This window comes from Mixophyes fleayi, chromosome 4, assembly GCF_038048845.1.
Source record: "Mixophyes fleayi isolate aMixFle1 chromosome 4, aMixFle1.hap1, whole genome shotgun sequence".
Taxonomy (NCBI): Eukaryota; Metazoa; Chordata; class Amphibia; order Anura; family Limnodynastidae; genus Mixophyes; species Mixophyes fleayi.
Window position 1 is genome coordinate 193,398,395 of NC_134405.1, and position 16,559 is coordinate 193,414,953.

General features: G+C 40.3%; 1 protein-coding gene across 13 annotated transcripts in view; it reads left to right on the plus strand.

The window, feature by feature from the left end:
- NRCAM (neuronal cell adhesion molecule) overlaps positions 1-15,665 on the plus strand; it is a 200,955-nt gene extending 185,290 nt beyond the window's left edge. For 12 of the 13 annotated variants that reach the window (XM_075209044.1, XM_075209042.1, XM_075209046.1 and 9 more), the window contains 2 exons: positions 3,628-3,706; positions 13,205-15,665. In XM_075209044.1, the coding sequence (XP_075065145.1) occupies positions 3,628-3,706; positions 13,205-13,442 (317 nt within the window). In that variant the 3' untranslated portion in view covers positions 13,443-15,665. Of the gene's footprint in view, positions 1-3,627; positions 3,707-12,793; positions 12,806-13,204 lie in introns of all 13 variants that reach the window. The other variant, XM_075209041.1, reaches the window with a different exon arrangement.
- The last annotated feature ends 894 nt before the right edge of the window (positions 15,666-16,559 follow it).

A 16,559-nucleotide genomic window follows, 5' to 3' on the forward strand; every position in this document is an offset into this window, starting at 1 on the left:
AAGCTGCTTCCAAACTACTCTCTCTAACATCCTCACTTGACCTCTCCCAGTGGATTGAATCATCTACTCATAAGGATGGCCACTGCCTTGATCTTGTTTTCTCTAGACTATGCTCAGTTTCTAACTTTATTAATACACCCTTCCCCCTCTCGGATCATCACCTTATCAGCTACACTCTCACCCCCACTGCTCTAACCTCTCTACTGTCTAACTCAACCAAGCCTCCTCATACTCGTAGAAATCTGAATTCTATTAATCTTCAACAGTTTTCCACCTCTCTCCAACACCTTCTCTCCCCTATCTCTACATTCTCATCCCCTGAGATGGCAGTACCTCATTTTCACCTAACCTTAGCAACGGCCCTTGATCAAGTGGCTCCAGCGACACTTCATACTACACGTCGACTTCGATGTCAACCGTGGCACACCAAAGCAACACGAAATCTTCAAAAACTGTCCCGTAAAGCAGAACGTCACTGGCAAAAATCTCGAAGCTCTAATGACTTCTTCACATATACTTCTGTCTACCACTCCTATCGAAATGCTCTGGACACTGCAAAACAAACATACTTTCAATCTCTTATCTATGCTCAGGCTTCTAACCCCAAACGCCTTTTCAATACATTTAATCATCTTCTCAATCCTCCCACCCCGAACCCTCCATCTACTATCAGTGCTCAGGATCTTGCTACCTACTTCAAGGACAAGATTGATAAGATCAGACTAGAAATGGTATCCTCTTCCTCAACAAGCCATCAGCTCATTTCCTTCCCACTACCCTCTGACACCCTCTCTTCATTTGACCCCACAAATGAAGAGGAAATTTCTACGCTCTTCTTATCTTCCTACTCTACCTCCTGTCCTCTTGATCCTATTCCCTCGCAAATTGGTAGATCCCTGTCTTCTGTGCTCATTTCACCTCTAACTCAAATCTGTAATCTCTCACTCTCTACTGGCATCTTTCCATCACTATACAAGCATGCAGTGATTACTCCTATTCTAAAAAAACAAAACTCCGACCCAAACTCTCTCTCAAATTACCGTCCCATCTCTCAGCTCCCTTGCCCCTCCAAGCTTCTAGAGAGACTTGCCTACACTCGTCTCACACGCTTTCTTTCCGCAAACAACCTGTTGGATCCTCTTCAGTCAGGCTTTCGTTCTCAACACTCCACAGAGACTGCGCTGACCAAGGTTGTTAATGATCTGATCACTGCTAAGACTGAACGCCATTACTCTCTCCTAATTCTCCTTGATCTCTCGGCTGCATTTGACACAGTTGACCACTCTCTTCTCATACAAACGCTGCAATCCCTAGGTCTTCAAGACACAGTTCTATCCTGGTTCTCATCTTACCTCTCTAATCGCTCTTTCACTGTTAATTTCTCTGGAGCCACATCTGCTCCGCTTCCCCTATCAGTTGGAGTACCACAAGGCTCGGTGCTAGGTCCTCTGCTGTTCTCTATCTATACCGCTTCTCTTGGAAATCTAATAAGTTCCTTTGGCTTTCAGTATCATCTCTATGCGGATGATACCCAAATCTATCTATCCTCTCCTGATATCTCGACATCTGTGTTGTCCCGTGTAACTGACTGTCTTTCTGCCATTTCATCTTGGATGTCCTCTCGTCAACTCAAACTTAATCTTTCTAAAACAGAGTTAATAATATTCCCACCCGCCAACAAGAGCATACCTGACATTTCTATCTCTGTTGATAACATGACCATAAATCCCACCCCACAAGCTCGCTGCCTAGGTGTAATCCTTGATTCACGCCTATCCTTTGTTCCCCACATTGACTCTATATCTAAATCATGTTACATACATCTAAAGAACATTTCCAGAATCCGCACATATCTCACACAAGACACTGCTAAAACCTTAATTCATGCACTAATCATCTCCCGCATTGACTATTGCAATTCCCTCCTTACTGGTCTTCCCAAAAACAGACTCAAACCCCTAAAATCTATTTTGCATGCTTCGGCAAGACTGATTTTCCTTGCAAATAGCTATTCCTCTGTTGAATCACTCTGTATGTCTCTACACTGGCTGCCTGTCTTCTACCGAATCCAATATAAAATACTTTTACTAACCTACAAGGCCATCAACAAAGCTGCACCAACATACATCTCCTCTCTTGTCTCAAAATATCTCCCAACTCGGCAACTCCGTTCTGCAAAAGATCTGCGTCTCTCATCCACCCTCATTACATCCTCCCATTCCCGGTTACAGGACTTTTTTCGGGCTGCACCCACTCTATGGAACTCTCTCCCTCGCACAATAAGACTCTCCTCTGTTCTACAAACTTTCAAGCGTTCTCTGAAAACCTACCTATTCAGACAAGCGTATAATATTCCTCAACCACCATCTTAACCTCACTACCTTTAGCCTGTTACACAATTTCACACAAGACAACTACCCCCGGACCAACATTATTGTGTGACAGGATCATTTAGCTTATGAGTCACCCTACCTTTGCAGTCTGGCTGGGCCAAGATGCAAAATGTATACTTAACCTCATGTGTCAATCTCCCATTGTCCCATAGATTGTAAGCTTGCGAGCAGGGCCTTCTCACCTCTTTGTCTGTTTTACCCAGTTTGTTTATTAGTTTATTACGTTTTTCCCCAATTGTAAAGCGCTACGGAATATGTTGGCGCTATATAAATAACTGATGATGATGATGATGATGATGATGAAGGTTGCCCCGTCAATGTGGTTTAATGGTAATTTATGTTCCAAGTAATTCCTACCTGATATTGGTCTGTGGTGGTGGCCCAGAGATTTGAAATCAATGTGTAAACAATACATGTGAATGTATATAGCACTTCAAGTGTTTTGGTTTCTGTATCTCATACAGGAAATTGCATATGGAATACATAGGTGGATTCTCATGTATTATAGGCATGTCTAGTTTCCAGATTGTTTACATGTTTATACAGTGATTAATTTCCAATGAGATCTTATTTACTAACTTTCCAATTTCCATATTCCAATGAGATCTTATTTACTAACAGATAATAATGTGAAATTCTTAAAACCACCCTTCCCAAATATACACACAGAAATACGCACATCTATTCAGTTTTAAAACCTTTTGGTTTAGTTGTTGATTTACAACACTTGTGCCTAATTTGCTAATTGTGTAAATGTCATAACAGGCTAATTACACTCCAAAAAATGTATAATATTTTGGATGGAATTGGGTGACCTGAAATAAAATAACAGTTTTAGTTACCGGCACTTGGTGGATGGGGCCATTCATTGGATCCCAGGATGCGAGTGAGTTCCTGCTCTGACAGTCCTCAGGTTTTTGGGGAGGCACTTCAAAATAAAATAGGGCCCAGGAGAGAGTATCCCCTGCTCGTATTGATAGTATATCGATGGACCTGCTGGATCCACTGAGTGCTCTGAAGAGAAACTTTTTATTTTTTATTACACCAACTAATTGCATTCAAAATAAAATGTTTAACTTTCGATGAAGTTAGCCCTTTAATTAGGGGTTATTTTATTTAGGGTGTATTTAATAGGAATACTTTTAGCATTGTATTTACTATCACTCTTACAATTATCATGTGCATAAATCCAGTAACTTAAAAGCTTAAGTTGTGCTTTTGTGTTACATGAAAGTTAAAGAAAAGGAAGATGCCCATGCAGACCCAGAAATCCAGCCCATGAAAGAGGATGACGGAACATTTGGTGAATATAGGTAAGAAATGACTGTATCACAAACTTTCACTATATCACAGCAGTCTGTTAATACAGCAGTAGAACCAGTTTGGTTTGTTAAAGTGCCATGGTTGATGTGAGTTTTTGTTGTAGTTACAAAAAGAAGGTTGAGAGAGAGTTTTAATATATAGCGTTCTATATCAAATACGTTTTAGACGTATTATGTATTATTTGCTTCTATTTTCTAATTTACAGATTTTTTGACAATATTTGTAATTGCAGTCTAGTCCACATTCTAATTCAGAATTTGATGCTTCAAAAATTAATTGTATCTGAGGAACAGACAAAACAGTGATGAGCAACAGGTGGCACGCAAGCCACCAGCGTCCAGTTGACCCTTTACCTGCGGCCCCCGGTCTGACTTATTCTCTGCTTTATGTCACAAAGCAGAATGGGAGAAGCCGCTTCGACATAATGTGACCTCATCTGCACAAAGTTGGGAGGTCAAACAGCACATTTTAGGAAGAGTAGGGGGTGCAGTCAATTTTTAGATTGTCATTAATAAAATTTGTATAAATAAGGGATGAGCGCACTCGGATTTATGAAATCCGAGCCCACCCGAACGCTGCGGATCCGAGTCGGATCCGAGACAGATCCGGGTATTGGCGCCAAATTCAAAAGTGAAACTGAGGCTCTGACTCATAATCCCGTTGTCGGATCTCGCGATACTCGGATCCTATAAATTCCCCGCTAGTCGCCGCCATCTTCACTCGGGCATTGATCAGGGTAGAGGGAGGGTGTGTTAGGTGGTCCTCTGTGCTGTTTAGTTCTGTGCTGTTTAGTTCTGTGCTGTGCTGTGCTGTGCTGTGCTGTGCTGTGCTGTGCTGTGCTGTGTTCTGCAGTATCAGTCCAGTGGTGCTGTGTGCTGTGCTCTGTCCTTCTGAGGTCAGTGGTGCTGCTGGGTCCTGTGCTGTGTCCTGTTCAGTCCAGTGGTGCTGTGTCCTGTGCTCTGTGCTTCTAAGGGCATAGTTATTTCCCCATTATTCCCAAGTTTTTAAAAAATAAAAAAAAAGTAAAAAAAAATAAAAAATTAGAAATTAAAAAAAATATATATAATTATAACCAAATGTGCAAAACCAATCCAGCAGTATAAGTCCATTGGTACTGCACTATTACCAAGTTCACACATTCTGCAGTATCAGTCCAGTGGTGCTGTGTCCTGTGCTCTGTCCTGCTGAGTTCCGTAGTGCTGCTGGGTCCTGTGCCGTGTCCTGTTCAGTCCAGTGGTGCTGTGTCCTGTGCTCTGTGCTTCTAAGGGCATAGTTATTTCCCCATTATTCCCAAGTTTTTAAAAAATAAAAAAAAAGTAAAAAAAAAAAAAAAATTAAAAAAAAAAAAAAAAATATAATAATTATAACCAAATGTGCAAAACCAATCCAGCAGTATAAGTCCATTGGTACTGCAATATTACCAAGTTCACACATTCTGCAGTATCAGTCCAGTGGTGCTGTGTCCTGTGCTCTGTCCTGCTGAGTTCCGTAGTGCTGCTGGGTCCTGTGCCGTGTCCTGTTCAGTCCAGTGGTGCTGTGTCCTGTGCTCTGTGCTTCTAAGGGCATAGTTATTTCCCCATTATTCCCAAGTTTTTAAAAAATAAAAAAAAAGTAAAAAAAAATAAAAATTTTTAAAAAAAAAAAAATATATAATAATTATAACCAAATGTGCAAAACCAATCCAGCAGTATAAGTCCATTGGTACTGCAATATTACCAAGTTCACACATTCTGCAGTATCAGTCCAGTGGTGCTGTGTCCTGTGCTCTGTCCTGCTGAGTTCCGTAGTGCTGCTGGGTCCTGTGCCGTGTCCTGTTCAGTCCAGTGGTGCTGTGTCCTGTGCTCTGTGCTTCTAAGGGCATAGTTTTTTCCCCACTATTCCCAAGTTTTTTAAAAATTAAAAAAAAGTAAAAAAAAAAAAAAAATTAAAAAAAAAAAAAATATATATAATAATTATAACCAAATTTGCAAAACCAATCCAGCAGTATAAGTCCATTGGTACTGCAATATTACCAAGTTCACACATTCTGCAGTATCTTGTGCTACATATAATGGAGACCAAAAATTTGGAGGATAAAGTAGGGAAAGATCAAGACCCACTTCCTCCTAATGCTGAAGCTGCTGCCACTAGTCATGACATAGACGATGAAATGCCATCAACGTCGTCTTCCAAGCCCGATGCCCAATCTCGTAGTACCGGGCATGTAAAATCCAAAAAGCCCAAGTTAAGAAAAAGTAGCAAAAAGAGAAACTTTAAATCATCTGAGGAGAAACGTAAAGTTGCCAATATGCCATTTACGACACGGAGTGGCAAGGAACGGCTTAGGCCCTGGCCCGTGTTCATGACTAGTGGTTCAGCTTCACCCACGGATCTTAGCCCTCCTCCTCCTCCCCCCCCCTACAAAAAATTGAAGAGAGTTATGCTGTCAGCAACAAAACAGCAAACAACTCTGCCTTCTAAAGAGAAATTATCACAAATCCCCAAGGCGAGTCCAAGGGTGTTGGTGGTTGTCAAGCCTGACCTTCCCATCACTGTACGGGAAGAGGTGGCTCGGGAGGAGGCTATTGATGATGTAGCTGGCGCTGTGGAGGAACTTGATGATGAGGATGGTGATGTGGTTATTGTAAATGAGGCACCAGGGGGGGGAAACAGCTGATGTCCATGGGATGAAAAAGCCCATCGTCATGCCTGGTCAGAAGACCAAAAAATGCACCTCTTCGGTCTGGAGTTATTTTATCCAAATCCAGACAACCAATGTATGGCCATATGTAGCTTATGTAAAGCTCAAATAAGCAGGGGTAAGGATCTTGCCCACCTAGGAACATCCTCCCTTATACGTCACCTGAATAACCTTCATAGTTCAGTGGTTAGTTCAGGAACTGGGGCTAGGACCCTCATCGGTACAGGGACACCTAAATCCCGTGGTCCAGTTGGATACACACCAGCAACACCCTCCTCGTCAACTTCCTCCACAATCTCCATCAGATTCAGTCCTGCAGCCCAAGTCAGCAGCCAGACTGAGTCCTCCTCAATACGGGATTCATCCGAGGAATCCTGCAGCGGTACGCCTACTACTGCCACTGCTGCTGTTGCTGCTGTTAGTCGGTCATCTTCCCAGAGGGGAAGTCGTAAGACCGCTAAGTCTTTCACAAAACAATTGACCGTCCAACAGTCGTTTGCCATGACCACAAAATACGATAGTAGTCACCCTATTGCAAAGCGTATAACTGCGGCTGTAACTGCAATGTTGGTGTTAGACGTGCGCCCGGTGTCCGCCATCAGTGGAGTGGGATTTAGAGGGTTGATGGAGGTATTGTGTCCCCGGTACCAAATCCCCTCGAGATTCCACTTCACTAGGCAGGCGATACCAAAAATGTACAGAGAAGTACGATCAAGTGTCCTCAGTGCTCTTAAAAATGCGGTTGTACCCACTGTCCACTTAACCACGGACATGTGGACAAGTGGTTCTGGGCAAACGAAGGACTATATGACTGTGACAGCCCACTGGGTAGATGCATCCCCTTCCGCAGCAACAGCAACAGCTGCATCAGTAGCAGCATCTACAAAATGGCTGCTCATGCAAAGGCAGGCAACATTGTGCATTACAGGCTTTAATAAGAGGCACAACGCTGACAACATATTAGAGAAAATGAGGGAAATTATCTCCCAGTGGCTTACCCCACTTAGACTCTCATGGGGATTTGTGGTGTCAGACAATGCCAGTAACATTGTGCGGGCATTAAATATGGGCAATTTCCAGCACGTCCCATGTTTTGCCCACACAATTAATTTGGTGGTGCAGCATTACCTCAAGAGTGACAGGGGTGTGCAGGAGATGCTTGCGGTGGCGCGCAAAATTGCTGGACACTTTCGGCATTCAGCCAGTGCCTACCGCAGACTAGAGGCACATCAAAAAAGCATGAACCTGCCCTGCCATCACCTCAAACAAGAGGTTGTGACGCGCTGGAACTCCACCCTCTATATGCTGCAGAGGATGGAGGAGCAGCAAAAGGCCATTCAGGCCTACACAGCCACCTACGACATAGGCAAAGGAGTGGGGATGCGCCTCAGTCAAGCGCAGTGGAGACTGATTTCCGTGTTGTGCAAGGTTCTGCAGCCATTTGAACTTGCCACACGAGAAGTCAGTTCCGACACTGCCAGCTTGAGTCAGGTCATTCCCCTGATCAGGCTGTTGCAGAAGCAGCTGGAGAAAGTGAGGGAGGAGCTGGTAAGCCATTGCGATTACACCAAGCATGTAGCTCTTGTGGATGTAGCCCTTCGTACGCTTTGCCAGGATCCGAGGGTGGTCACTCTTTTAAAGTCAGAGGAATACATTCTGGCCACCGTGCTCGATCCTCGGTTTAAAGCGTATGTTGTGTCTCTGTTTCCGGCGGACACAAGTCTACAGCGATGCAAAGACCTGCTGGTCAGGAGATTGTCCTCTGAAGAGGACCGTGACATGCCAACAGCTCCACCCTCATTTTCTTCCACATCTATGGCTGCGAGGAAAAAGCTCAGTTTTCACAAAAGAGGCACTGGCGGGGATGCTGATAACATCTGGTCCGGACTGAAGGACCTGCCAACCATTGCAGACATGTCTACTCTCGCTGCATTGGATGCTGTCACAATAGAAAAAATTGTGGATGATTACTTTGCTGACACCATCCAAGTAGACATGTCAGACAGTCCATATTGTTACTGGCAGGAAAAAAAGGCAGTTTGGAAGCCCCTGTACAAACTGGCTCTATTTTACCTGAGTTGTCCCCCCTCCAGTGTGTACTCGGAAAGAGTTTTTAGTGCAGCGGGGAACCTGGTCAGTGAGCGGCGAAGGAGGTTGCTTCCTCATAACGTTGAAAAAATGATGTTTATAAAAATGAATAATCAATTCCTCAATGAAGTACAGCACTGCCCTCCAGATACTACAGAGGGACCTGTGGTTGTGGAGTCCAGCGGGGACGAATTGATAATGTGTGATGAGGAGGAAGTACACACTGTAGGGGGAGAGGAATCAGAGGTTGAGGATGAGGACGACATCTTGCCTCAGTAGAGCCTGTTTAGTCTGTACAGGGAGAGATGAATAGCTTTTTTGGTGTGGGGGCCCAAACAAACCAATCATTTCAGCCAAAGTTGTTTGGTAGGCCCTGTCGCTGAAATGATTGGTTTGTTAAAGTGTGCATGTCCTATTTAAACAACATAAGGGTGGGTGTGAGGGCCCAAGGACAATTCCATCTTGGACCTTTTTTTTTTGCATTATATGACCAATCAACAGTCGTTTGCCATGTTCAAAAAGTAAAACCAAATTTAAAAAAATACAAGAAATTAAACCAAAAGTAAAATGCCGTGTCATAATTTAAAACAAGAGGTATTGACGTGCTCTAAAACTACTGTATTGTTGTTTATATTTTATAAACACTACACTTGACAGCTTGAGTCTTTCAATAAAAAAGTAACTGTCCATTGCACGAATATTTGCAACAGGGACAATTTTAGGGTTAAGAAAGTCAACTAATAACACTTCGACGCTGTCTGTCTTTATAAACACTACACTTGGAAGTTGGAGGAGGTATTGTGGCCCCGGCACCAAATTTACTACCGGGGCCACTCCACTGTGCAGTCCATATTTAGGTGTATCAGATATTAAACAACGGTGACAGTTGATGCCCAATTTTTTAATTATATTGTGGCCTCGGTACCAAATTGTGTACCGGGGCCACCACACTACGCAGTCCAGATACTTGTTTGGTGGAATTCAGACCAGTTGAGGGTTTTATTATTATATTGTGTGGACCACTTTATCTATACCACACTACAACTCTATACCACTCTATTTCATACTTTAATTCTATTTCATACTTTAATTCTATTTCATACTTTAATTCTATTTCATACTTTAATTCTATTTCATACTTTAATTCTATTACTAATTAATTACCATAAAGAGGAACAAAATAAACCAATTTTACCAAAAGTATAATATGACTTAGACTTATAAACACTACACTTGAAAGATCGTGCCTTTAAATGAAAAAGTCAGTCTTCATTGCACGACTATGTGCAACAGGGACAGTTTTTTGGGTTTACAAAGTCAAACAATAACACTTTGACCCTGTCTGTCTGGGATCTCAATGACGAATTGTCTGTACCATGTTTGGAGGAGGTATTGTGGCCCCGGTATCAAATTGGGTACCGGGGCCACCCCACTATGCAGTCCAGATACTTGTTTGGTGGAATTCAGACACGTGGAGGGTTTTTTAATTATATTGTGGCCTCGGTACCAAATTGTGTACCGGGGCCACCACACTACGCAGTCAAGATAGATAGATGCATATTGCGTATCATAGATAAAGTACATTCAGTATTGTGGGGCAAATTGAAAAATATTCAAAATGCACTGACATTATCAAAAACAAGAGGTTGTCACACGCTAAAACTCCAACATGTATATGATGGAGAGGATGGAGGAGCAGCCGTATGTGTAGTGTAATGCAGATCTGTTGAAGGTTTTTTATATATTTTATTGTGGTGCCCAGTGCCCACTCCTCTACGCAGTCCAGGTACAATTATTGGTGCGAATCATAAAAGTTCAGGGTTTTTAATATATTGTGGTGACCCACTCCTCTACGCAGTCCAGGTACAATTATTGGTGCGAATCATAAAAGTTCAGGGTTTTTAAGATATTGTGGTGACCCACTCCTCTACGCAGTCCAGGTACAATTATTGGTGCGAATCATAAAAGTTCAGGGTTTTTAAGATATTGTGGTGACCCACTCCTCTACGCAGTCCAGGTACAATTATTGGTGCGAATCATAAAAGTTCAGGGTTTTTAAGATATTGTGGTGACCCACTCCTCTACGCAGTCCAGGTACAATTATTGGTGCGAATCATAAAAGTTCAGGGTTTTTAATATATTGTGGTGACCCACTCCTCTACGCAGTCCAGGTACAATTATTGGTGCGAATCATAAAAGTTCAGGGTTTTTAATATATTGTGGTGACCCACTCCTCTACGCAGTCCAGGTACAATTATTGGTGCGATTCATAAAAGTTCAGGGTTTTTAATTTATATTGTGGTGACCCACTCCTCTACGCAGTCCAGGTACAATTATTGGTGCGAATCATAAAAGTTCAGGGTTTTTAATATATTGTGGTGACCCACTCCTCTACGCAGTCCAGGTACATTTATTGGTGCGATTCATAAAAGTTCGGGGTTTTTAAGATATTGTGGTGACCCACTCCTCTACGCAGTCCAGGTACATTTATTGGTGCGAATCATAAAAGTTCAGGGTTTTTAATATATATTGTGGTGACCCACTCCTCTACGCAGTCCAGGTACATTTATTGGTGCGAATCATAAAAGTTCAGGGTTTTTAATATATATTGTGGTGACCCACTCCTCTACGCAGTCCAGAAAGATACCTTGTTGCAACGTTTTGGACTAATAACTATATTGTGAGGTGTTCAGAATAAACTGTAAATTAGTGGAAATGCTTGTTATTGAATGTTATTGAGGTTAATAATAGCCTAGGAGTGAAAATAAGCCCAAAAACTTGATTTTTAAACTTTTTATGTTTTTTTCAAAAAAAATCCGAATCCAATACCTTAAATCCGAACCGAGACCTTTCGTCAAGTGTTTTGCGAGACAAATCCGAACCTCAAAAATAACGAAAATCCGGATCCAAAACACAAAACACGAGACCTCAAAAGTCGCCGGTGCACATCCCTAGTATAAATGAATTATTTAACTAGTGTAATTAGGTTACTAGATTAGCAGTTGATGGTCACTGCTACACCCAGTTGGAGGCATGTAGGGAGGTATAATTGGCATATTGTAGTTAAGATGGGGAGATTTGGAATACATGTGAGATCTGAGGGCATGGGTGACATTGGGGCCTGAAGGCATGTGGGGGGATTTTAGAGCAAGTAGTGGGTGTCTGAGGGGCATTTTGAGATGAGTGATGTGGGGTTGAAGAGGTAACTTAGAGAGTTTTCTTTTATTACTGAAATCTAGTGTAATGTGTGGCCCTTTTGAGGATTGCGGGGCTGCACATGCGCTCCTTGAAGTGTTTCAACTTGCCCATCACTGGTCTAGAATGTTAAAGTTAGTGCTATAATGTTACCAGATCCTGTATTATTTTTCACTATGCCAGTAACTTTAAAAAACCTTATTATCACTACTTCCAAACAATTGCTAATAAATAACCATTCATAGCAAGTAATGGATGCATAGTACATAATTCATGTCAGAATTAAAGATACCTAATACGTATTGTGGATGGTTAGTAATTCATGTGCAACATACAAGTTTTCTATTAAGATAACAGCAAATTAATCTTTTGTTGATAAACGTGTAAATTATTATTATGTCACACTATTATTATTATTATTTTACGATATGCACTGCATTTGCTATATGTACTCTGCTTTTAATTAGGCATTTTTTGCAATTTACATTTTGAGAAAGAAATATTTTTTTTCCATTGATAAGCTTTGTGTCAAGCTTCTGTTGTGTTAAGTCTGTAGCATACAAGATGGTAGTCAGAGGTTGTCTGGGTTTTCACTCAGTAGTAAGCTGGGTCGGTACTCAAAGAGTGATCGGTAGTAAACCAATTCAGTACACAAGCAGGTAATCTGTAGTAAACAAGGGTAGTATACAAGCGAGTAGTCTGTAATACAGCATGTAGTAGTTAATCCAAGAGAGTAACATTCAGGTAGCAGAAGTTTAAGAAACAAAATACTCATGCAAAGGCTTCAATAAGGGAGTGCCTATTTATAGGCCCGAACAGGATCCAAGATGGATTCTTAAGAGGCGGTACTGCACATCTTGTATAAGGACATGTTTTGGGTTTTTTTTTAAAAAAAGGTTTGATGTACAATAGTGACCTCTAGTGGTCCTAGGTGAAATTGTCCAAGTCTATTAACAGTAAGTATGAATATCACATTATTATGGTTTTGTCAGTGAAAAACATTAAAGAAACTAAATCATAATAAAATATGTTCAATGAGGTTAGCAAAACATTATTTATTTTCCTTAGGTGATTTGTATTTTTGTTTTCTTCACTTTTACCATGGAATATATAGGTTGATTGAAAGGTAAGAATGTGTACCTGCAACCCTATGTTACAAAGCCTGACATTTTACCTACTTTTGTCCCTTTGTCTAGAAACCTAAGGATTATTACAACTCTAAGAATGTTATATTGTACTTGTAGGACATACAGTCATTATGACTCAGGATTAGGTTATAAGAAAGAAATGTAAGAAATCTGCCGTTCCTTCTCATGCCCCGCTTTGAGCTGCCTACGTAAAAGAGTTTTTTCTGAATACTTGAGCACTAAGACAACTGACTTTATGTAATTACATGTAGATAATATCACAAATATGCTGTAACTCATAGCAACCAATCACTAGTTTATATCTGTAATGGGTTACAGCATGTCAATCAGAATGTGCCCTTCCTTTCTAAATTGTGTTATTGTCTCTACTCTACCAGTGATGCCGAGGATCATAAACCGCTTAAAAAAGGAAGTCGGACTCCCTCAGACAGAACTGTGAAAAAAGAAGACAGTGATGACAGTTTAGTTGACTATGGGGAAGGAGTGAATGGGCAATTTAATGAAGATGGCTCCTTCATTGGACAATACAGTGGTAAAAAAGAAAAAGAACCCGTGGAAGGCAATGAAAGTTCAGAGGCTCCATCTCCGGTCAACGCCATGAATTCCTTTGTGTAGTTATCATAAAGCGGTCATATTCTCTTTTGCAAACTGCCACGTTCCATTCAATACACTCAGCTATCATAATGATTATGTGGATACACACAGGATGTAGAGGCATGTTCATACATTGAACACAATCTCATGTAAATGGTACAGAATGTCAGTGTGATTGTACAACATTGTCATCTTTTTGTTCAGGACATAATTGTTTTTAACAATGTGCAGGAACCGACACAAAATCTACAATGTAGCAAAACGAAACACACAAGTCCTATTTCTTTTCTGAAAACTATAATTGCATGAAATGGTAGACATTTCACATACCAACCAATGTATGTAAGCCATGGTTTGTTCCTTTGTTATGCAGTCCTTGGTCCGACACCTGGTTACAGAATTTGTCTCCCTTGTCAGTATTATAGTAGTGTTACAGTGTGTAGAACTTCAATGTCTATGTGGACATTGCTGGTGAAGTTGGTGAGTTTATTGTATACTATACCATGTCTTTTTAAAAGACTAGAATATATAGCTTTTATATATATATATATATATATATATATATATATACATATATATATATATATATATATATATATATATATATATATAATTATTTACGTATGACACTTGTATTTGCTGATGCTTACTCAGATCCAAAATATGCTCTTTGCGCCCATTATTTTATAGCCTTTCGACTTATAAAGTATTACACGTACCGTGTTGTATTTTGTACTATGTGTATAAACCAGTTTATTTAGATTCCACGAAGTGATAAGCTTTGCAATGCATTCTGGGATTTGTATTTTTCACGGTCACTGAGGGAACATTGGAACACCCCCGTTCGGCTTCATGAGCCCACAAGCATACTGTTCAGTGCCTTTATTTGATATGCATTCCATGGTGCACTGCTCTGCTGGATTTGTTGGCACAGTAAAGTCAGAATGGTGAACTACAGTATCATGATTGCCAAAAATGTAAAATGTGTAAATGACTAAGAAGTTATGAAAAACATTATGCTCAAATGGAAAATAATCTTCTCTATTGTAAATTGAAATTGCCTATATGCTGCTGCAGGTCCACAGTTTACTGATATTTCTATGAACAGCCAAGGGTGCATAGCACAAAGCATGTACTGAGGTCCGTACACCTCTTATAGATAAGACTGGCGATTCCGGCCCATGTTTCTCTCACAGTGTGTATCAGTAAATATCTGCACCTACGCCTTATCGGAAATATATTTCAGATGTCCTTAAAACTAAAGAGGAAATAACAATAAGAAAGAAAACATGCAAAAGAGAATGCTGCTAACAAAGATTAGAGGCGGATGGCTGTCGTCCGTGACGAAACATATTTATCTTGATTACGTAAACTATTCCAATACTGTGGTTTAGCTTCATATGAAATTATATAACAGCCTATGGTTGAAGCAATGCTCAGTTTCATTTGCCAATAAATTGCATTTTCATAACTTGCATCAAGTTTAATTTTAAGTAAGCTTTTATATGTAGATATTTTGTTCAATTTGTAAATATACAGATTAGATGCTTTATGCTTCTAGATGTTACAAAGATATAAAGAAAGGTTATGTTGTACTGTGTAAGAAGAGATATAGCCAGTGGAGTGCATGATATTTTTAAGGCATCTACTTAAATGCATATATTTTGCTGTGAAAATGACATAGTGAACTATTGTACTTACTGCAGACATCTTTAACTTGTGCCAGTATGTTATATTTTGCCATTCCTATAGGACTAAAGCACAAGTTTGGTAGCCGTGTACACACTCCTATTCCTTACATTCTGTAAGCCATCAGTTCCAGAGATTCAGCAGCACATTCTGGTGTGTTGAGAGAAGGAGGGCAAATAAATTATACAAATCAATTGTCAAAGCACAATAAGACAGTATCTGGGGATAAAAATAGACTTCAGTAGCTTATTGGTGGCTGTGATGGTCTTTTATCAAGCGAAAATCACTGTGACATAATTCTGTGTTGTGTCAGTTTATATAGCAAGAGACATGTCTGTGTGTCAAGGTTTCATGTCTGCATTCATAAAGGTAGTATAACCTTCACATTGTGACTCAGCTTTATAACTGACACAAGAAAGCATGAGAATTGTGCCTTATTCCTTGATGGATGACCTCCGGACAAGCTAACACAAACTGTGCATGTTTTGGTTCACTTGGAGACACTCTTGTGTAAAAACAACGTTTTGTATATTAATAAATGTATTCAAATTTCAATTGCTCTATGACTTTTTATTGGTTTTCTGCTCTTGAAAAAGCATCTATGTAAAATTCAAAAATGTGTTAAAGTGTGTAATGTTTGGATTGCTACTACATTTTCTGCAGTCTATCTACATTTTTTTTTGTTTAGCGAAATTTTTAAATCTGTGACTTAAGCTTAATTATTAAAGCAATACAATTGTTACACTACCTTATAGTGTACACTAAAATGTTTTATTGAGTGTTCACCTAAGTTGACACAAACATTAAAGCAAAACCTTTATTATAAATCTCATTAAAAACCTTGGTACAAATCAGGTCCATTTACACAAATAATAATGTGTAAGTTTTCACAGTTCGCCTTCTGTGTCAGTACTTTTTTTCCTGCTTCCCGACCATTGAACTTGTTAAACTGAGAGCTCAAACTTGAACGAAACCTAAGCTTGTATTTTAAATCCAAGTATAAAAATGGTGACTAATCAGGGACAACCTACATTTAGGTCTGGAATCAGGCTGTCGGTGACATCTCACTTGCTTCCCAGACAGACGATCAGAAACAGGATTTAGGTTACATTGGAAACCAGATGACTTCATTGTGAGGTCCAAAAAGATTGCATACCGCACCGGGTGTAGTCAGAACCCCATAATTTCCTATCATGATTCAAAAGTAAATCATAAAATAATGTTTGGGAAGGGGGGGTGCATCTTAACATGGGTGTAATTCAGTATCCACTCAGCTTAGTATCATTCACTGCAGTGAATGATACTAAGCTGCCAGTCTAAGGTAATTACAAATACTACAGCAGAATAGTTGGCTACTTTTATAAATACAATAGGGAGGGGCTTGTTCAGTTATCATACCAATCACTTATGAGTGGAGAATTCAAATGGGTGGATTTAACCAACTTAAGG